This window comes from Monodon monoceros, unplaced genomic scaffold, assembly GCF_005190385.1.
Source record: "Monodon monoceros isolate NGI ecotype Baffin Bay Population unplaced genomic scaffold, NGI_Narwhal_1 Super_Scaffold_1, whole genome shotgun sequence".
Lineage (NCBI taxonomy): Eukaryota > Metazoa > Chordata > Mammalia > Artiodactyla > Monodontidae > Monodon > Monodon monoceros.
This window is the reverse complement of record NW_021703765.1, coordinates 15,893,599-15,916,078: the sequence shown is the minus strand read 5'-3', so window position 1 is coordinate 15,916,078 and position 22,480 is coordinate 15,893,599. Positions and strand designations below refer to the sequence as shown.

General features: G+C 46.7%; 1 protein-coding gene across 12 annotated transcripts in view; it reads left to right on the top strand.

The window, feature by feature from the left end:
* Positions 1 to 20,977, top strand: part of NEDD4L (NEDD4 like E3 ubiquitin protein ligase) — a 342,431-nt gene extending 321,454 nt beyond the window's left edge. For 7 of the 12 annotated variants that reach the window (XM_029220881.1, XM_029220925.1, XM_029220917.1 and 4 more), the window contains 7 exons: positions 3,496 to 3,569; positions 5,722 to 5,782; positions 7,280 to 7,339; positions 8,820 to 8,927; positions 10,544 to 10,640; positions 11,411 to 11,483; positions 16,038 to 16,575. In XM_029220881.1, coding sequence (XP_029076714.1) covers positions 3,496 to 3,569; positions 5,722 to 5,782; positions 7,280 to 7,339; positions 8,820 to 8,927; positions 10,544 to 10,640; positions 11,411 to 11,483; positions 16,038 to 16,140 — 576 coding nt within the window. In that variant the 3' untranslated portion in view covers positions 16,141 to 16,575. Of the gene's footprint in view, positions 1 to 3,495; positions 3,570 to 5,721; positions 5,783 to 7,279; positions 7,340 to 8,819; positions 8,928 to 10,543; positions 10,641 to 11,410; positions 11,484 to 16,037 lie in introns of all 12 variants that reach the window. The other 5 variants (XM_029220856.1, XM_029220866.1, XM_029220944.1 and 2 more) reach the window with 2 other exon arrangements.
* Positions 20,978 to 22,480: the final 1,503 nt, after the last annotated feature.

The window sequence follows — 22,480 nt, the reverse complement described above, 5'->3', positions numbered from 1 at the left end:
TCGACTACAAAAGTGTAAATGAGTACTGCTTACAGACCTCCAAATAAATGTCAAAGAACTAAAGATGTTTTACTATAAGAGACCTCCCATCCCACTCCCTAAGTGGAACTGTTTAATATCTTCAAAAAAGTGCCATGACCTGCACAGGACAGGAGCAGGTCACCACGGGGGGCAGCTGGATGGAATGGAAGACAGCAGCCGGAAGGGGGCACCCGGCAGGAGGGAAAGATTTGAAGAAGAGTAAAAATATAGTAGCAATTAAAGTCTGTACTGCATTTGCAAATATTTTCTCCCATTCTGAGGGTTGTCTTCTTGTCTTGTTTATGGTTTCCTTTGCTGTGCAAAAGCTTTTAAGTTTCATTAGGTCCCATTTGTTTATTTTTGTTTTTATTTCCATTCCTCTAGGAGGTGAGTCAAAAAGGATCTTGCTGTGATTTATGTCATAGAGTGTTCTGCCTATGCTTTGCTCTAAGAGTTTTATCGTGTCTGGCCTTACATTTAGGTCTTTAATCCATTTTGAGTTTATTTTTGTGTATGGTGTTAGGAAGTGTTCCAATTTCATTCTTTTACATGTAGCTGTCCAGTTTTCCCAGCACCACTTATTGAAGAGGCTGTATTTTCTCCATCGTATATTCTCGCCTCCTTTATCAAAGATAAGGTGACCATGTGTGCGTGGGTTTATCTCTAGGCTTTCTGTCCTGTTCCATTGATCTATATTTCTGTTTTTGTGCCAGTACCATACTGTCTTGATTACCATTGCTTTGTAGTATAGTCTGAAGTCAGGGAACCTGATTCCTCCAGCTCCGTTTTTCTTTCTCAAGATTGCTTTGGCTATCCGGGGTCTTTTGTGTTTCCATACAAATTGTGAAATTTTTTGTTCTAGTTCTGTGAAAAATGCCAGTGGTACTTTGATAGGGGTTCCATTGAATCTGTAGATTGCTTTGGATAGTATAGTCATTTTCACAATGTTGATTCTTCCAATCCAAGAACATGGTATATCTCTCCGTTTGTATCATCTTTCTTTCATCAGTGTCTTATAGTTTTCTGCAAACAGGTCTTTTGTCTCCTTAGGTAGGTTTATCCCTGGGTATTTTATTCTTTTTGTTGCAGTGGTAAATGGGAGTATTTCCTTAATTTCTCTTTCGTATTTTTTGTCATTACTGTATAAGAATGCTAGAGATTTGTGTGCATTAATTTTGTATCCTGCTACTTTACCAAATTCATTGATTAGCTCTAGTAGTCTTCTGGTAGCATCTTTAGGATTCTCTATGTATAGTATCATGTCATCTGCAAACAGTAACAGTTTTATGTCTTTTCTGATTTGGATTTCTTTTATTTCTTTTTCTTCTCTGATTGCTGTGGCTGAAACTTCCAAAACTATGTTGAATAATAGTGGTGAGAGTGGACAACCTTGTCTTGCTCCTGATCTTAGAGGAAATGGTTTCAGTTTTTCACCATTGAGAACGATGTTGCCAGTGGGTTTGTCATATATGGCCTTTATTATGTTGAGGTAGGTTCCCTCCATGCCTACTTCCTGGCATATACCCTGAGAAAACCATAATTCAGAAAGAGCCATGTACCACAATGTTCATTGCAGCACTATTTACAATAGCCAGGACATGGAGGCAACCTAAATATCCATTGACAGATGAATGGATAAAGAAGATGTGGCACATGTATACAATGGAATATTACTCAGCCATAAAAAGAAATGAAATTGAGTTATTTGTAGTGAGGTGGATGGACCTAGCGTCTGTCATACAGAGTGAAGTACATCAGAAAGAGAAAAACAAACATCATATGCTAACACATATATATGGCATCTAAAAAAAAAAATTGGTTCTGAAGAACCTTAGGGCAGGACAGGAATAAAGACGCAGACGTAGAGAATGGACTTGAGGATACGGGGAGGGGGAAGGGTAAGCTGGGACGAAGTGAGAGAGTGGCATGGACATATATACACTACCAAATGTAAAATAGATAGCTAGTGGGAAGCAGCCGCATAGCACAGGGAGATCAGCTTGGTGCTTTATGACCACCTAGAGGGGTGGGATAGGGAGGGTGGGAGGGAGATGCAAGAGGGAGGGGATATGGGGATATATGTATACATACAGCTGATTCACTTTGTTGTACAGCAGAAACTAACACAACATTGTAAAGCAACTATACTCCAATAAAGATGTTAAAAAATAAAAAAATAAAGTCCGTACTGCAGACAGTAAAAACGTTGAATTGATGTTGTGGAAAGTGGAGCTCAGTCACGTGGGAGGGAAACGAGATCCCTTCCCGAATAACAAAAAAAAAGGACAGAGAAGAAAATATGAAGGGCCGAGACAGAGGATCAGTGGGCTTTGACTGAAAAGGCTGTCTCCATGTGAAAAGGAACAGTAATCAAGTGCATCATCAGAGAAAACGTTCGGAGAGGAACAGGATCTGATACTGAGGCCAGAGAGGCCATCTGTCCCGCGCGTGTGTGGCAGGGCTGGGGAGGGGTCCCTGAAAAGGGACCTCTGCCAAAGCAGGAGATCTGTTGCAGGTTTGAATCTGTGTCCCTCGTGATGGATGCAGCCTGGATGCTTACTCTGGAGAACCCTCTCCCTTAGGCTTGGCTTGGCTTCCTCTCAGATGTAGCTGGGTGGATGTGGGAAAAAAGACCACAAGGAATCCCACCAGAACACACATGTGGTTACCTTTGAATAGGGGAGCTGTGAGTGGTATTTTTTTCCTTTTTATTTCCCTGGAATTTCCATGAGAGTAAACATTTTATTTGTTAGGTCAGTAGGCCTCTTCCTTCCCTTCCCTTCCCTTTTGCTACTTAATGCTTTATACACTTTGATGTTAAGCCAGGGCTGGCTCAGAGCAGAGGAGAAGGCTGTGCCTTGAGTTCAGCTGCTTTGCTCTTTTCACTCCTGGCTCACTCTCGGGGGGGGGGGCTTTCGGGGCTGATGAGCCAGGAGGTGGTGTCTGGATGCACATCAAAGCCTGGGGTTCCCAGGGGTGGCAGGTGAATCCATACCTCAGCCTGACTTTCTCAGCATCTTTCTTTTTTTAAGTCCCTGTGTTTTGCTCCTTTGAAAGAAATTCCACATATCTTTTTTTTATGGCTATAAAATCTAATTTTCAGCAACAAATCTGGATCTCTGCAGTCTTGATGGTTGTATCCTATCTTTTCTGTTAAAGATAATTAAATTTCTTGATAAGTCAATAGCAGATGGAAAAATTGTTGTTCTCCGTTGTTGCTAATGTATGAAGGATAATTAAAACTCATAAATAACCGTAAAATAATTTGCCTTCAATGATAACATCTTTAAGTGTGTAGCATCTTAACAATTTAAAAGCCTCGTTAGACATTCTCTTGGACACAGAGCCCATTTGCTGGGAAAGAGTTCTGAATAAATTTTACTTATCTTCCTTTTACAGTAAGACGTTATTACTCAGTGATAATATGCAGAGTAACTTCACGATGGTGATGTTGTTTTATCTTTGTAATTACAGACATATCAAGTGGATCTGAAGCCCAATGGGTCAGAAATAATGGTAACAAATGAAAACAAAAGGGAATACATTGAGTACGTACACACTTACTTACAGCCTTTTCTTTTATTAAATTGAACAGCATGTTCGGTTGCCGTCCTTTGCCAGAACAGTTCGTGCGGATTATGGACACACTTTTAACAGTATGAGTTCCTTTCTGGCTTGGCCTAATAGGAAGCTGAATTATGGGATGCAAAGTTTGACTTGTGTCATGACTTCGTGTTGCTGCCATACAGAGGAGCAGTGGGAGGAGAGAAAGGGGCCACTGTTGAGTAACTTGGCAGATACTCTAGGAGCCTGTGGGCATCTCGTCTAAAATTGAGAATTACAACAATGGAGCAGTGTCGACAGCCGGTTGGGGTAAAATTGGGAACAACCGAAGAGAACATATTCCATCTCTCTCCTGACCTCTTTTCCATAATGAAAATGTAGGAGAAGAGTTAAAATGGATATGGAGAATTCAGCACATGCAAACATGAAGAATTGTTCCTGCTGTTTGTAATTTTCTTAATCTCAGCGTCCTTTGGTGGGACAAAATGTTGAGTCCTTTGGAAATCTAGCTGTTGGGTAACCCTAGGGGTCTGTACTGAGCAGAAGGTACAGTTGGACAGCTTACATTTTCTTCTTTGGTGTATACATATGCCTCGAGCTCACCGTTCTGGTATCTTCCAAGGATTGCCAGGTTGCCCTTGCTAGCCCTCGAGCAGGGACGAGGTCAGCGTTAACGGTGGTTGGCTCCCGGATCCTAGTTTCTGCTCATCTAGTGAGTTACAGCCATGCCCTGGGCTCCTTGTTTGCATTCAGAACTCCATTTCAACAAGCCGGGTTCCGTCCTCTCTCATCATAGTTGATCACAGGACTTGAATTCAGAGAATTGGCTGAGGATCTTAGCATCCTTCCTTAGCATCTGCCAAAAAAAAGAAAAAAAACCTACTCTCCTCTCTAATCAGGAAGAATTGGAGAGTGCTGGCGTCTCTACTTAGAGACCCTGACAAAGCGTGGACTTCTCCACTTGCAAGTTGAAAGCTTGCTACACTTAATCAAAAACTAGAAGTAAGATACTACATTTCTTGCCTGTTCACCTCAATTGGCGCTTGTGCTGAGCTTGGACAGTCTCAGCAAGCAGACGACGTCCTGACGGGCACCGTTGTCTTCATTCAGAAAGTGTAGACTTCGAATAGATTTTTAACAACACCCCAGGGTGACTGGGTTTGAAAGACTGAGTATTTGCACCTTGTGATACATGTTGTACGTCGTTCTTTGCAGTTAATTCTTTTAGGTTTCAAATTGCGGGGCGCCTCCACTAGCTTCACTGCAAAAAGGAGGATAGAAATCCCCGGCTGCTCCCTGCCACCCGTATCCTCTGGTGCAAGTAGGCTGTCGGGCTGGTGATTGCAGCACAGCCAGTAAAACCTGATATCCTGAGCAGTGAGTGGGCAGCAGGCTGGTCCTCGAGGGCCGTTGCCATGGTGCCACCTCGTATGTGAGAGCCCTTCATGACAGGGTCCTTGTGCTATTTCATGACAGAATGCCTTAGGTGGAATCCAAAGTGGATTCGCCTGGCAGTAAATTCTGCTGTACGCTAAATATTGTCACGGGGAATGTGGTTTCAGTGGCTGTCTGTGACTCGAAGAGGTTTTACCATTAATCCTCCAAGTGTTGGTATAAAAGTATTCGCGGTAAAGTACTGATAAATTATATGTCATCCTTGAAAATCAGTACGTTGAATACTAGAATGAATTATCATATGATAAAACACGTTGTAGTGGGTATTCCCCTTAAAAATATGTACATGTTTGTACATAAATGTGGGTGTGTACATATGTGTGTGTGTGTGCACGCATTATGCCCATATACATATGTGTTCAAACCCCATTTTCCCTTTTTCTCCAAACAGTCACATTTATAAAGCAGCTTTGAAAAACGAAGCCTCGATCTGGGGGGAGAAAAGAAATCAGTCTTTCTTCTGAAATCCTCAGTGAGATTTTAGGTTCCACATGTGCTCATTATTCTCGAAAGAGTCCATGAATGAGCAGCGTGTGCCACAGCATATACCCTCCTTCTCCTTGGCCGCCGTCGGGCTTTTCTCCCCGCCCCGCTTAACGAGAAGCAGTCGCAGCTGGGGGGAAAGAACTGCACACCAGTGATGAGCAACATGGTTAAGGGCTGTCCGTTTTCCTCCCACAGCCTAGTCATCCAGTGGAGATTCGTGAACAGGGTCCAAAAGCAAATGAACGCCTTCTTGGAGGTAAGTCGTGTTCTCCGGGAGTCTTGCCTGTGCCTTTAGGTTGAAAGAGGACGGTTCTCCTCCTTGGGCGGCAGGGAGGGTATTAGACGCGATCACACCCCCAGAGACAGGCATGGGTGTGGGACCCAGGGCAGGGACGTCAGGCCTGCGCTGCTGACAGCATCTCCAGTCTCCAGGGCAGGAGCGTTGAGCCACTGCGCTGCCACCTTTTCGTCTGTTTTTTTTTTGGTCAGTGTTTTCTGGTTTTGCTGCTCTTATGTTTTAATTTGCCTTAACTGTTTTTAAAGAGAAATCTTTACAGACTTGACCCAGAAGGGCAGGTTCCCCCACAGAGGCTAGAACCATCATCCTGCAGCTTTTGGTGGTCCCCGGGGAAGGCTGGGAGCATCTCTGCCTTTTGCTGCAGTGACGGGTTCTAAGAAATGCGAGGACTCGGGACAGTTTCCAGTCACGCCATCCCTCCGTGATAATGCCTTCCGCCTCATTGGTTGAACTTTTTTTTCTTTTTTTAAATCCCCTGCCCTTTCCTCGTGGCTGTCTGAATGATTCCTCACCTTATTAAAGTGTGAAGTGGTTACTTCTCAGACCCAAGTATTTAATGTCAGTGATACTCCCAGGCCCCTGAGGAGGGAGGCCCCTTGCAGAGAATAGGGGCTTCCTCATTTTAAAAACCGGCTCCCTTTGACCCAAAGCGCAATTCCTTTTTAAATCCTGATAATGGATATTAGTTACTTAAAGCGGACAAGTCCCAGCTGCACATTACAAGAACCGATCGATGCAGGGTTCTCGCTGGGCGATGCTCTCTCAAGTTCACCCCAGTTCAGTTACCTGCTCATGGTGAATATAGCGCCAGCCCAGGCAGAACACTCAGAAAAACTCCAGGACTCAGGGTGAAACGTGTGAGTTAGAGGCGCTGGAGAACAGCAGGGTTCATACTGTATTTACACGAGAAACCTACCCGGCCCTATCCCAGGTGATCACACTTTCAGAAACTGGCCACACGCGAGGCCCAGCGACACGGAGCGTCCGTCCTAGGTCACTGCACTAGTCAGTGGTGCCTAGCCTGGGGACCGGGGCAGGCTGTCTGTGCTCCCTGGCTCCTTTCCACCCATCACACCGCCTCCTCTCGTATTTCATCTTTGCCTTATTTTTAAATGGTCCGCTTGCGCGTCTGTGGCCTGTGCCTTTGAGAACACCCTGACTCACAGCAATGTGTCATAAGTGGCTTTTGGAATCCGCCTGCCTTCAGCAACCCATATTTTTATAACACTTCAAAAATTACTCAAGTACCTGGATCTTCTGGAGTCTGCTGCTTTTTAAACTTTTATTTTGTGACTCTGCTGTTTTTATCTGAACTAAAATTACTGAATACTGTCATATAAATCATCAGTGAACAGTGTATTCTTCCTGGCTAACCAAAATAAGCTTGTTTATCCTGTAAAATTTGTCTCTTTCGAGGAAAAAGGTGTTGAGAGTGCTTTTCTTTTTTTCTTTCAGGGATTCACGGAACTGCTTCCTATTGATTTGATTAAAATTTTTGATGAAAATGAACTGGAGGTTTGTACTGTAAACATTTTGTGTAAAGGAGATTTTTTTAAAGTATCTCATTACTTCCCAACTTGGTATTTTAGTATTCTCTGATCCATAATGTCCTAGCGAGTAAGCTTAGGTGAATTCTCCTGCGGGTCTCTTAGGGGCTTGCTTGTTTGCCGATCAGGGACCAGGGGATAGCAGAAACAGTCACCTGTAGCTTCCTTGCCCGGGAGAGGGCAGATCAGGGACGCAGCAGACAGGGGGAGGCCCGCTGAGCTGGGTTCACAGCCTGGAGCTGGGGTGGCAGCACCCTGCTCCCAGGGTGGGGCTGGCTGAGGACCCCGGTCCTCCACGCACCCACCGTGGCAGCCGAATGGGGACTCGGCCAGGGGGTGGGCGACCCCGAGGGGCTGTAGAGCAGGGGGCTCCGTGAAATCGAAGTGGAAGACCCTGAACTCCGTGCTGTGGAGTGAAAGCCCGGCAGAGGCAAGAAGGTAGTGGCAGGAGGTGGTTTCATGGTAGCTGGTGCCAGCTTCTTTGTGTCGGTGTGGATGAGAACTTGGAACCTGAAAAGCAAAGGAGTCTCTCCGCCTTATGTTGAGAGAAACAGGAGGAGGAAGGCTTTGTCTGCTGAGAGGCTGTTGACAGGACTCCGGCCATTTGTCCAGTGACGTGTCTCCCGTAGACTGGCTTTTGTTCTTTTACCTTAAAATGGAAACGTCCAGATAGACGACGTCACAGACATCACGTAGAGGAAGCCCTTTGTTTGGCAGGTGGGGCGACTGAGGCAGGGAGGGGTTAATGACCTCACAGGGTCTCGTCACAGGCCCATGAACCCGGTTTTCAGGCCTCTGGATTCGTTCTTTTTCCACTGTACGCTGGCGCCTCTGTGGGAGTATCATTCCTTTGTTAGGAGGGTTAGGTGATAAGAAAAGTGGACCCAAGACTGGTGAGTCAGAGCTGCGATTATAGCGCTAGGACAGGTCTGCAGCCGTGGGCCACCAGGCAGGTGAGGTGATTGCCCTCACCTGGTGGATCGGTCCGGGAAGATGAGTTCTTGCTGTCATAAAGCACTAATTCTACTGTGGGTGGGGAGGTTATTTTCAACTGTTGAGACAGATAACCTCTCAGAAGAGGAAACAGCCAGGGTAACGAAAGAGCAGATGTAAATGGAGCGTAAGAAAATCCATGAGCACCGAGCTGCGATTTGAGGGGCGGGGAAGGTGATTGATTGGGACTTCTGATTTCCAGCATGAAACGTGGTGGCCTGTACAAGCTTTAGAGTCGGGTCTCCCTCGGTACCCCTCAGTCTCTGATCTGCAGAGGCAGGTAGGATGTGGAAGACGTATTCCCCTGCATTTGTTTTTATGGGTCGCTGGCTTATCTTGCTTTGCACGTGACGTGATGCCGGCACTGAGAAAAGGCCTTTTCTCCGGTGTATTTCTTCGGCTTTCACGGTGTGCCCTGTTTACCTCTGGGTAAATCTGGTCCATCTCCCTCCCAGTTGCTGATGTGCGGCCTTGGCGACGTGGATGTGAACGACTGGCGACAACATTCTATTTACAAGAACGGCTACTGCCCGAACCACCCCGTGATTCAGTGGTTCTGGAAGGTAAGGCCAGAGTCCGGGTCCTGTGCTGTCTTCCCGTGGTCTTGCTGCTGCATTTGGGGCTGTGTTGGTACCTGGCCTCCTGGGGGAGAGAAGAGGCCCGCCGAGTCAGAAGCAGCCCTCACCGCTGCTTTTCTGTAACTGTGGTGGATGGCTGTCTTGAATAGGCTACACTGTCTTCCTCGACCACCTATTAAAGTGCTTTTGTTTGAGGAAACCACTGAGTAGGACGATCCTGAAAGACAGATAATTGGATTCAAGAATTAGAACTAGTCCTCCAGAGTGGGAATAGGAATGGGAGGCTTCTCAGGGCAAAAGCATGCTTTGGGGCTGACTTTTCCAAGATGCCATGTTGGTTTCAAAAACCATTCTCCCAACTTTTTTTGTTAATTCCAACAAACATTTTGATCTTTACATCTTTCAATCAAAGGTGCAAATGAAATCTGATTTACTCTCTAAAGACCAGTGTTTACATCCTTTTCATTGCAGAAGAGAAGTGAAATAGTAACGAGCGGGTCCAAAGGAGGGCAGTAAACTGACTTTGAAAGAACAATTACAGGGGAAAAAGCGCTGATTATTTACTTACAGAAATAAGAAATCATTGACCTTGTCTTAATTTCTAAATGTCTGTTATTAATAATATTTCAAGTGCAGCAGAGAAGCAGAGAGAAAAGGAAGTAAAGCAGAATCTTCAGATCCTAACATCTTCGTCCAAGTTTCACTCAGCCTTGATTTTGGATATATTTTTTTTAATATCAGTTCAAGTAACTTTACCAGTGAAGCCAACTCGATTCTTAGAATCATTCAGATATGTAAGATACACAGATTATTTCAGAAGCCTAGCCTGGCCTCTGTTTTTCTTTCTTTTTCTAAAATGTTGTCTTTAGAGAATTTAGCTACAGTCAAATATCCTGCCTCGTAACCTGGGTTCCCCCTCTCAAACTGTGTGTATTTCTAACTGGCTCAGGGGGACCGTCAGGCCTCACATACAGAAACATGAGCCTGGTGCCGTCAACAAGTGTGCTTTTTTTTTTTTTTTAGTTGACTTTTGGCTGTGTTGGGTCTTCCTTGCTGTGCGCGGGCTTTTCTCTAGCTGCGGCGAGTGGGGGCTCCTCTTCGTTGCGGTGCGCGGGCCTCTCATTGCAGTGGCTTCTCGTTGCGGAGCATGGGCTCTAGGCGCACGGGCTTCAGTAGTTGTGGCACGCGGGCTTCAGTTGTGGTTCGCGGGCTCTCTAAAGCACAGGCTCAGTAGTTGTGACACATGGGCTTAGTTGCTCCGCGGCATGTGGGATCTTCCTGGACCAGGGATTGAACCCGTGTCCCCTGCATTATTAGCAGGCAGATTCTTAACCACTGCGCCACCAGGGAAGTCCCAAGTGTGCTTTTTTTTACCACTTATTTTGACCAGTTGGCAGAAGAAGAACGAGACATTGTGATCACTCAGTCTGAGGTTGCAGAGGCTGGTATTGTGATGTCCATAAAAAAAAAAAAAAAGTTTGCAGAGTCAACTGTCTAGGTCTCCCACTGCACTATAAATAAGATGACGTTTTGCCCATCTGCACTGCAGCAGACGTGCCTCGTGTTACATGAGCGTAATGACCTTCTGCCTCCGTTCATAGGCTGTGCTGCTGATGGATGCTGAAAAGCGTATCCGGTTACTCCAGTTTGTCACAGGGACGTCCCGAGTCCCTATGAATGGATTTGCCGAACTTTACGGTGAGCAGGGTACCATTAGACTTCGTCCTCCCACCGTGAGTAGACATCAGCTGTGGCCCCAGAAGACTCTGCCTCCCGGGCTTCTAGCCATGTGGGTTTCGCCTGGACCCAACAGACATACGTCACGGAAAGAGATGGGGCAGCGTGCCATCACCTCAGCTGTCTGTGCAGTTACCTGTATATAAAAGCAGGGGGTTGTTTTTGTTTTTATACAGCGAGCCATAAGATTGGTCTCTTTTTTCTTTCTCTTCTGTTTTCTGGTATATATTCAAAAAACAACTAGATTTTGCAGAATCATCCATGTGGTTGTAAACTGAGCATTGAAAGCACTCCTCCCCTCCACGAGGCAGAATTCTTCAGGGCTTACTATAGATGAAAAAGTCACTCTCTGCTCGACATATTAAAGGTCATCACGGTTCAGTTTTTCCCCCGGAAGTAGTTTTAAATTTAAACTTCCAGGGTTGGGTTGAAAGGCTTTGGTTGTCTGCACATCCTTACGTTATTGTGTCGGCTCTGTTCAGCTTGGTGCGATTCTATTCTGATGGCGACACGGAGTCTGTGTCCTGAGGTCGTGCAGACCCTTTGCGTCCCCCCCCCCCCCCCCCGTTGTTAAGTACTGACTGTGACGTCCCAGCCACAGAGGGTGTCCCAAGGCTCACCCCCCAGGCCCGCCCTGCCCACCCCTCCCTTTCCTTCAGCCCCTCCTTCGTCTTGTTCTACTGCCTTGAGCACTCTTAGCATTTCTTTTTCTTCCTTTTTCTTTTGTCTAGGTTCCAATGGTCCTCAGCTGTTTACAATAGAGCAATGGGGGAGTCCTGAAAAACTGCCCAGAGCTCACACATGGTGAGTGACGGAAAACCACACAGTTGTTGACAGACAGTATTTTAAAACACTTAGCTGTGTATGATGCTGGGCTACAGGCTAGAGCAGCGTATGAACTGTCAGTGATCCAGGTGAAAATACAGATCGTACAGGGATGCTGGATTTGAATGGGCCCGGTTTTTTTGATATGTGAAGGGTTAAATCCCCGTTCCTGCTTCCTGAGGGGAGTTCCTCCTCCAAACCCCGTCCTTCCCTAATTATTCTGGGAAGCAGAGAGTTCACTATATATTCTCCCTATGTGGATACGACCGCTCCCAACCTCTGAACAGATTGAGTTTTTACCCCAACCTTAAATGGTTTAGAACCATGGATGAAATTCCCTTTGGCAACAGTTTTTAAAAGGCCTCCCATGGCCATCCAGAACCCATAAGTCTGAGATTTAGCAGCGTGCGTGTGGCCAGAGGAGTGTCGGAGGTCCGACCAAGGACCCCTGCTCGGGGAGGCACGTGCGGGGCGCGGCTGCGCTCCGAAGGCCTCCGGGTGCAGGGAGGGAAGGAGGCCTTCCTGGAGGGAAACCCCAGGAGTTTCGTGAAACCCAGCACAGAGATGACCTCAGGAGCTCTCCGGGAGCTCCTGTCACTCGGGCTCCCGTGTCCCCGGGGTTGGTCACCCCACAGGATTTGATTTCTTGCTCTTAGGAAGCAGGTGGAGGGGGAGCCCTGTGGCTGGTCAGCACCCAGCATCCTCCTTTCCCGCGGGAACTGGGGCTGCCGGGGCCGCTGGGCCGTCCTGTGCTGCCCAGCACAGCTAGGAGAGAGGCCTCATCAAGGTGCGTCTGTGGAAAATGGGCTGTGAAAGGCCTTTTGCTTCTCTTTGACTCCCTCGTCTCGCCGGAAAGCACGTTTTTCCCCATTTCTGCCATTCGTAGGACTCTTGAGTGGAACGGATGCGGTCCCTGCCCTTTGGCACCGGGAGAGCGGGCTGGTTCTCGCTACAACTGGCCGATGGCCAGAGCAGGCAGTGTCCCTTGATCCTCTGCCTTTATTCTTGGGGGTAGAATGTTTTGGCCGTGGAGCTTTTGTTCCAAACGATAATCAGTCAGGTGTAGCTTTCCGGGCTCAGTAGCCTTCATTTGAAAGGCAGCCAGCACTGAACCGAGCCCCAGCACTGGCGGGATGGGGGGCAGCGCTCCCGAACTCAGCTGGAGGCACAGCTGCCTCACTGGGCGCGGCTGTCCTGCGTGGGTCAGACCCTCAACCTTGCTGGCAGCCTGAAGTACACTGTTAGCGTTCCTGTGGGCTGTTGGGAAGCTTCCTCGTGATCCCGTAGCGCACAGGCTCCCAGATCCTGTGATTTGGACTCGGGTCTGCCAGGATTCCAATCCCCTGGCCACTTCAGTTAAGCTACTGCCTCTGTGATACGGTTCACTTTCTTTCCAGACTCTTCAAAGAGAACCGAGTAATTGAGTGTTCATCCCATGACCCTCTGTGGCCCTATAGACAGATATCTTGCTGTTGGATTCTTCTTCTATTTCGGAGTTCACGTGCTGAGCCACCACTAAAATACGGGGCTGCCCAGATAAGACCCTGAACTCAGCGGTTCTCAACCTTGGCTACACGTTGGAACCACCTAGAAAGCATTAAAAAAAAAAATACTGGTGCCGGGGTGGGTCCCACTTCCAGAGATTTTGACCTAGCTGGCCTGGTGTGTGATCTGGGCCGTGGGGTTTTCAGAGCTGCCCAGGCGGTTGGTGAGGAGAGCTAGGGTGTAGAATCATTGCTCTTCCTTAGGCAGCACAGAGGTCTACACACAGGGGGAAAGCAACCCCGCCAGCTCTTACCAAAGCCTGGCTTCTTCTCTGTGTGTCACAGGATTAAAGCATTCAAGGAGTTTTTCCTTCAATGACACTCTCCCCAGACCAAGAGAAGAGCGCTAGCTCTACTGAAGCCACACTGGCTGGTGGGGTGGGACTGACTTACTCTGTTTTCTCTGCTGTGGCTTCCCTTCCATCCAGCCCCGCCTCCCGCTGTAACGTAGGAAACAGGCGCTTTGCTGGCTGCTTCACAGCGACAGCCGTATATGTGGCGAAATAAAACCTAGCCACACGTATGTTTAATCTCTTCCATGTTTTATGAAAATATAAAATACACAATTAAACTTCAAAATTAAAACCTGATTTACTAGGAGAGCAAGGGCTGGTGGAGCTGCTTCTCTCTGAGCTTTCATGAAACTCTCAGATGCAACTGCTGAGTGTCTCAACATTAAAGGGCTTCATTCCTCTGTTCTGTCAAAGGTCACTGCTGGGATATCTAAAATTCCGCTTTACTAAGAATCACAGACCCACCTAAAAATAATCTCCTTTGGCCCACACGACGAGGCTGAAGCCACTGAGGTTAATGAGGTCACACAGCTAGTTGGTGGCAGGCCAGCCCTGTCTCCTGACGTCAGAAGTAACGGGAACACTTGTTAAGCACTACTGTGTTCCAGGCATCGTCCTAAGCCCTTCATGTATATTAACCCGTATCGTCGTCACGACGACTCTAAAAGGTGGGTCATATTACTGCCCTCTCCTTACAGATGGAGAAACTGAGGCACAGAGCGCTAACATAATTCCAAACCTCAGCTCTTAACATTCCCCTGTTTGCCTCTCTCTCTCTCTCTCTCCATTACTCCAGTATTTCTCAAACTTGAATCATGTATGGACCTTTTTTAAAGGGAAAAAATGGCCACAGATCCTTGAAACCCCACAGGGATTGCAGGCCCTGGACTGTGAAATACCAACTTGAAATCAAGACGACAGCCACCTCTTCTCTTAAGTATACCCTGCAGAAGTGGAATTCTGTCTCTATCACTGGTGAAATTGATGTTTGAAATCATTATCATGATGAAAACCAAAAATTGAAAACTTCTTTCAGACTTGCGCCTTCAGGATTCCTGGGTTTCTGAGGCTCTGGTTTGAGAGGCACAGTGTCCTGCTCTGCTGTGTCTTTTGATGTTTGATGACTGACTGTTAAAAAAAAAAAATCTCAGAGCTCAGCGTGTCTTATTAAATACTTTAGGGGTTGTTAAAGGGCCCACCATGGACATGTGTCTGTTTCTTATTGCTGCTGATAATCATTAGCTTTTAAAACCTAAGAAGTTGTTCTGCTCGTGCCTGGAAACCTATGTCGGTGCCAGGAGCGAGAGCACTTTTAAATGCTGAGGTAGCAGAAGCAGATCTGGGCTTTGGAGCCAGCCTGGGGCTGAATCCTGGCTCTGCCACTTACTGTGTGTGACCTTGGGCAAGTTACCCAACCTCTCTGTGCCTCGAATTCCTTCTCTATAAATAGGGATGAGGCAGTACCTACCTTACAGGCTGGTTGCTGGGATTCGCTGAGGTGATGATAGATGAAAAGGCCTTAATGGTTCTAGCACGGGGCAAATGCTCTACAAATGTTAGCTCTTACTAAAGCATCATGAACGAAGGCACGTGTGTACGTGTGTGTGTGCGTGTGGCTATCGTCACGACAGGTGCCCGCCAGCAGCCCACCTGCACGGGCACCAGTTCTGTGTCTGGGGCTCTAGCTCCTCGTGCCCAGGGGGGGCCGGCGGTGAATGGTGTGTGAGTGATGGCAGTGGCCGCTGGCTCTGGGGCTTGCTGTGTGCCAGACCCCCTCCCAGCACTCTGCAGCAGGTCTCCCCATTCCACAGAAGAGCAGACAGATTTAGGGACGGAGGCGACTTGTCTGAGGTCACACAGCTGGCCGGTGGCAGAGACAGACTTCGAAGTCAGTCCCGTGGACAAGTGCAGTCCTTTGCTCACGGAGGTCACATGTATGTATGGAGACCTCACTGTCACCGAGGTGACTTGTAACACCCCTGCCAAAGCCTCAAGGTATGTAGGGGCTTCTTATAAGTGAGGCTTTTCACTCCACGTGTTGATGACTTGCCTGACTTTGGTTAGAGGGTAGCTCAGTGTTGGGGTCCCAGAGCTGCAGGCAGCCTGGGTTCTGGTCTCGCATCTGCGGTGCTGTCGGGGGTGAGACCTGGGGCATACCGACCCACCGCTGGGCTCCGGGACCCACATCTGCAGGATTGAGAAAACGTAACGTGCCTCACAGGGCTGCGCTAAAAACAAAGCGATATGCTACGTGGAGAAGCGCTGGGGCTTCCTAAAATAGTGTTGAATGAAGGAGAGCGTTAAAAACAGATGCAGCCTCGGTTCATCCTGCTGCGGAAGTTCTTTGTGTTTCAAGGGTTTTGACATCTCTGTGTGTATGTCAGTTACGTTGCCTGTCTTGTCTCCCTTCCCGGCAGGGTTTTCCAGGATCCACGTTTGGTCCCAGTAGAGAGGGTTCATGGACGATCAGAAAATTCCTTTCTCTTCCCCCGTAGGTTACTATAGCATGTTTGGTGTGGGCAGTGTCATCGCTGGAATTTACTTTTCGATAATCAGAAATATCTTTGCGAGTTGAGACTTTGACATCCTCTTGCTGGAACACCAAGTGCCCCCTTAGCCAGATCTAGGAAGTGCTGCGGTAACTAAAGGGCAGTGATGATGGCTTTTTACCTACGCTTCCTTGTTAACTTTTGCAGCTTTAATCGCCTTGACTTACCTCCATATGAAACCTTTGAAGATTTACGAGAGAAGCTTCTCATGGCTGTGGAAAATGCCCAAGGATTCGAGGGGGTGGATTAAGTGCCCCCTGCCTCGGGAGGGTTGTTCTTCACGCAAGTCCTGCTTGCACTTTTGCATTCGCCTAACAGACTCTGCAGAGATGCTGGCAGAGAGCAGCGCACGGCGCGGACTCCTGGAGCAGAGCCTTCGCCCGCGACTTGCCCACGCGCCAACATGGGAACCCAGTCCCAGGTCGCGTTCCTGCATTTTCCACCACAAATTACCAACTGGTTGATGTGTATACTAATTACATTTTAGGAGGACTTATTCTATTTATGTTGTGCCTCTGTAGGCCAAGCCCTTAATAAATATTTTACATACTTTATAATGACAGCGAATGGAATTAATCACTCTACAGGTATAGTATTACAACTCATGTTTACTTTTTAAAATGATTTAGACCGATTTGCAGATTTTATTTCACTACAATTAAAGATGTCTCATGTACTTGGAAAAGTGAGCATATTATTTTTTTGTATTTGAATTTCACGCCAGGTTTAATGTCAGTGACATTTTTAAAGTTCTTGGACAGCCCCACGCCCTACCTGATTAGCATTGGAAGAATGACTTTTGTCCAAAAGCCTTCTACAGACAAATACTTGGAGAGAATTTAAACCGTAACATTAGGCATCGTGACGATTTTTTCCATGCTCAGAATGAAAACAAACTGGATAATTACGTTTTTTGTACAAATTTAGCATAATAGCTGCAGGCTGAGAGAACTGTAACATAGCATGACAAACTTTGTGTTGACTTGAAGGAATCACACCATTATTCCTTAGAGGTAATTACGTGTGCTAGAGCACACTTGAGGCAGGGTTGGACTATCGTTTCTCGTAAGAGAAGTTATTTACTTAACCCTTCCTGCTGCTGTACAGTCGTCCTTCTGTCATGTCTTCCTCTTTGCTGTTCCCAGTAGAGACACTCGAACGAAACTTGGCACTGCGCGATTTGAAGCTGTGGGAACCAGGCCTGTGCAGTCTCCTGTTTGTACACGTTTGCTGACGGTAGCTAAATAACCAGCTTTTGTTCTAACCGCGCCAATTCTGAAGGCACTTTATGTACGACATGGAGGTCACATCTGGTTCCTGGGGGGGTTTTGTCATGAGCATTGGCTGGGATGCTGATTTCTTCCCTCTGCACACACCTTTCCGGTGCAACAGCTATCAACTGTGAAGCTGGCTGCTGGTGTATAAAAGCCTGGCTGTAAAGCTCGGCCTACAGACCTGCCCTCACCAATCGTCTTGTGATTTCTGTGCCACTGCAAAGATTCATAGACAGTTCATCTAACCGGGTTTTGTTCCCAGTGACATGTTGCATGCTTCCATACCGTGTACTGCCCAAGTTGTGTCCGTTGTGTGCTGGATTAGAAGTGCGAGAGAAGGCTTGATCTGATCCCCTGACGTCCGGCTCTTCAGCTGGTCCTGGCGGGGATGGAGGGTTCTGTGGGATTCGATTCCTGGCCGCTTGTGAGTCCTTGTTGCAGAATTCTGTCATGTTTTGAGAGAACGCCTGAGGCAGGGCGGGAGCCCAGCAATCCTGCTGTCCTTCTTAACCTGTGTTGTCCTAGACCCGTGGTGGCAGTCAGGGGACACTAGCCGTCTCACCTCTTGCCAGTCGTAGATAAGACAATAAAATCGTGGTTTCAGGGCCTCCATTTAGGATCTTTTGGCGTTACAAGCTCAATTTACCCCGGCTCTGGGTGGCTCGTGGGAAGCCACGAATGTTTGTGCTTGTCAGGGAGTTTTCTGAAGCAGCGCAGAGGCCTGCGCGTCTAAAAGAAGGTGGATTTCTGCGGAGCTGAGGATTGTTCCCTTTCCGTATTGATTTTTAAAATCCAGTAGTGATCAGAAAACCCAGACGTTGAGTACTTAGAAAAAACGATATTGTTCATTACTTTTACCTACTGGTGGGATTCTTTTCCCATCACTCAATGTAACAGATGTCTCAGTGGCAAACCTCCCCCTTCTTGTAGCCCCTCAAGTCCAGACTCGGCTTTCTTTTTATGACTTATGCCAAAGCCTGGGAGAGCAGTATGCTTGGATGGGTTCTGAGAATGAGCGTGTGATTTACAGGGGGAGAAATCCAACGATTCTTGTCTAAGAACTGGGATTCTTCTGTCTTTTTGTAAACTGTATATTCCAAAAAATCAGAATATTCACTAAATGCAAATTAGGCAAAGTATTGAAAATAAGAAAGAAAACCCGTCCTAAGATAATTTCTGTGCCAAGAACAGATAAGAATTACCGAAATAGACCCCCATGAATACTTGAAAGGCAGTAACTGTGAATGACAATCCAGCTCATCTAGCCCTTAATATCTCATTTCAGTGACAGCTCAAAAGTGCCGAGTCTAGAGTTCGTTTGGGGGTTTTGGTTTTCTTTTTTTTTTTTTAATCCAAATAACGTTCCCTGGCTCTCATCAATTCTCAGCGTTTCACTCTTTGTCTAAAACAGTCACCCATCTTGTTTTCTCTCAATCCTGATGACCACTCTCCATCACCTTCGCGACGTAACCACAGAAGGCAGTAAGGAAAATGCACTGCATGGGGGCAGGCTGCCGGGCGGTCCCTTGGGCCTCTGCCTGCTCCGGTCAGCGGGCCTGGGGGACGACGGCAGGACGGCGGTGTCACCTCATCCAGTCCTTAGCAGCGACGCTACTCCGCAGTCCAGGGTCTCTTAGAGCTTCTGCTTTCTTAGAAGTTACCTGAATCTAGCTTCTTCAGTTCGCTGAAACAGAGCCGTCATGGGCCATTGTGCCTTGAGGTTAAGAAGTGCGTGCCAGGGTTTACATACATATCGCATGTTAAACATTGGTTATCACAGCCACCTGTAAAGTCCTGGGTATTTCTATTTCTGACTCTTGTCAGCCTAAAGATGAATTTGGAAAGTCCACCCAGTGGGCTTAGCTTCAGAGAGTGTGCTGCTTTTCTACCTGCTGCCTCTGGAACAGGAAACAGCGAGGCATTCGTCTCAGTGCTCTTTCTTTTTTCCTGAAATACTTGCCATTATTTCCCAAAGGCCCATTGGTAGCTAACGTCAGATACTCCCTAAGGTCAGATGACAGATGCTCAAAGCAACCTGACATGGATTATTCCTCCCACTTAATGCAGTGACAGATTCTGAGAGAAATGGTTTGCAAAATGTTGGAACCACTTTCTACATCTCACATTGTTAAACAGAACAGTTAGATTTGCGGCATATGAACTTGCTCTTCAAGAGAACCAGTTTGGAACTGGCAAGACCACACAGCAGTGGTACATGTTGTCTAGCAGTTACTAATTGTTCCACACGTGACTCAAGTATTTCCCTAGCTCTTGTATCTCACCTCTGAAATTACAGACTCTATGAAGAGAGCCTGGGTTGATCAATTCTCAAGCCCCTACCCAGGCCCTGTGCTAGCGCTTCTCTTTGTTTGCTCTTTCCTCCTCACCCTGACTCTGCACCCCTGTACTGACTCTGGTGTCATTTTCTGCCTCGCCAGTAGGGGGCACTGCTGTGCAGGGTAATTGCCTGGCCTGCTCCCTTCCTGACCCCCCAGGAGGTCCTGCACTACCTCCGTCTTATTCAGACTTCAGGGTACATCTTGATAAGTCAAGTCAAAACTGCCAATTTTAGGGCTGAGATGTGTTTTTTAAAAAATCCTTATAGACTCCACTTTGTACTTTAGATTTTGAAACTGGGAAGAAAATGTGACATACTTTGGACCACTTTTTTTAATTTATCGAAGCCTTAATGAACAGTGTATATACATTTGCATACACACACACCCCGACCCAAAAGTGTTTTCAGTGCGTCGGAGACAAAGCTGTAGCATTAGGACGTGAGCTGGTATGTTTCATAGAAAAGGAGAGCTTTCTGTTGGTATGGAATTTTTCAAGAAAATCTCTCATTAGACCGCTCCCCTTCGTCAAAGGTGTTAGGTGCAGAGCAACGCATGTTTAAGATGCATGTCTTTGTGTTGGTTGGTTTTGTGTTTGTATGAGTAATGATAGAATATAACAACGTTGGCGACAGACCTCTGTGTACTACCTTCTCAACCTGTATCAGTGCATTGTAAGCCTTCTCATGACCATGACCCTGTGTCCACACATCTGTGCTCCTACATAAACCAGTCTGCCCCTCTTTCTCAGACTAATTTCACCTAGATTGTCACGGTTTCCTTCATGTTAACTTTGCATATCTTTGTGCTTCCTTCACTACTATGTATGTAATATATATACGTACATATGCTGTCCAAATATATCTTTACATATTTGTATAGCATTTTTACACCTACCTTGAGGAATCTGGTTTCGAAAGGGAGTGAGAGTTTAGTCCCTTCTACAGTTTTCTCCAAGCTGTGTCCTGAGAATTCTGACCCTCAGAGCCTGAGCTCCACCCCAGGAAGATGATATAATATGCCGTCATCTCTTAACTCAGCACCTATTATCAAAGGAAACATGAAAAAACAGTGACTTTTAAGGTGAAAAACAGTTTCAAGCATTCCAAATGAATTCTCAATGTTTCATAACTTTTTATTATAAACACACCTCCTAAATAAAGCCAAGTACCATTTGATACAGTGAATAAAAACCAAACAACTTGGAAATTTTTTAACAGACAACGTATGGATAAATGCTCATTTTCACAATGAGAATAGCTGTAAAATACGGTTGAATTTGATACAGACAGAAAACGTTTAGTTGAAGGACAAATCCTTTTTGCTTTTCGTTTTTCTTGAGAGATCTAAAGAGAAATTGTGGATTGTTTTCCTGACAGCAAAAGAGTAATGTGACAAAATGAAGTCGTTGTAAAGAAGTGATGCAACTTGTCAAATATTTAATAAAGAATTATGGAAGCTGGAACTTTTTCTACATCAAGTATTACGGGTTGTCTGATTTAAAGCTTCTTTGTGAGCGCATCGCCTTGATTGTCTCGGGGAGGTTATTTAAATGCCTGTAGATTTATAGACAGTATGTTCACTTCCTTAATCTCCCTAGAAGTTCCACATCTTTAAAAACATCATTAAAGGCTGCCCAGAACACATGGCTTGAGCTTAATGGGATGCACCTCTATTCTTAGCCATCTGTCTTTTTATTAAATTTGAGAATTAATGACTTGATGGATTACCCAAGTGGTAATATAAAGTCCATTCCTGGAAAGGCATATTTCACCTCTAGTTTTCATCTGACTAACCCTCAATTTATGTCAGTTAAAGAGACTCAGTAATGAAGCTCAAGGTGGTTCTCAGAAGGGAGATGCTACCAAAATCCAGATCTCGTGTCAATTCCCTGATAAAACACGTAGACTCCTCAAAATTTTTTCCCTTTTTCTCTGGTGCCTAAGCCTCCTCTCTATGGCCTTAACTTGCCCCCTCTGGGACTGCCAGGAGGTAACATCCAAATCAGGACATAATTGCACCCTGGTTTCTTGCTACTTGTCTCTTTCAGTCAGCAGTAGATGGTATCTTGCTGGAAAGGTATCGACAGCCTTCTGAGTTCCTGCGGCTTCCCCCAGCCTTACAGGAACAGACAAGGAAGGTACCGGCAGATAGAGCCACTCTGAACTTTGTATACGCTCACAGAGAAAAACATAAATGATGAGATACATGAAATAGGAATAAATCATCATACATCAGTTACACAGTTGCTAAGTTAGTAAGCTCTTAACCTGCTCTGAAGTCCAAGAGTGATCTAGGCACTTCTGAAACTCTAACGTCCCTGGTAAAAGTTGGTGGTGAGCATGGGTATCCAGGGATTCTCATCGCTGTGGTTGGCTCTGGGGAGCCACGTTCAAAGGGGTCCCTGGACATAAGAGGGCAGATGCCACTTTCCCGTCCCTTTGTTGCGCCCTCATCTGGGAGACAACACTTCTCAAAACTGAGTTTCCAGAGGACTCGGGCTGTGGGATGTCTAAGCAAGTTTTTATAGGACTTAAATTGGACAGGAAAACAAAATGATGGTGACTTTTATTAAGTCCCAATACGGACCCCTTCGTACGGACCTGGCCCCAGCTCAGGACACCCACTGGTGGGGACTGAGAAGGGGAGAACCAAGATTCCCTTTGTAGGGCTGACCTCAGGCCCAGCCTGAGGAAAAGGTGAGTCCAGTCAGCCTGTCACCTTCCTGCTCAGCCCCTTTGTAGCACCCCAGCTCCTCCCCAGCCAGCGTCCCCAGGCTGTGCCTCCTTTCCCTAGCAGCAAGTCACAGGTAACACAGGATGAACTCAATGGAAAGCAGTGGAGCGGCCGCCCCCTGCCCCTGGGCAAAGCGGCATCTCCCCTCAGCTGGGCCTTGGGGTGCCCTCAGCACCCGGTGCCTCAGGGAGGAGGTCGGAGGCCCCAGCCGCCCGTGCATCAGCCCAGCCCAGGCCCCCTCGCT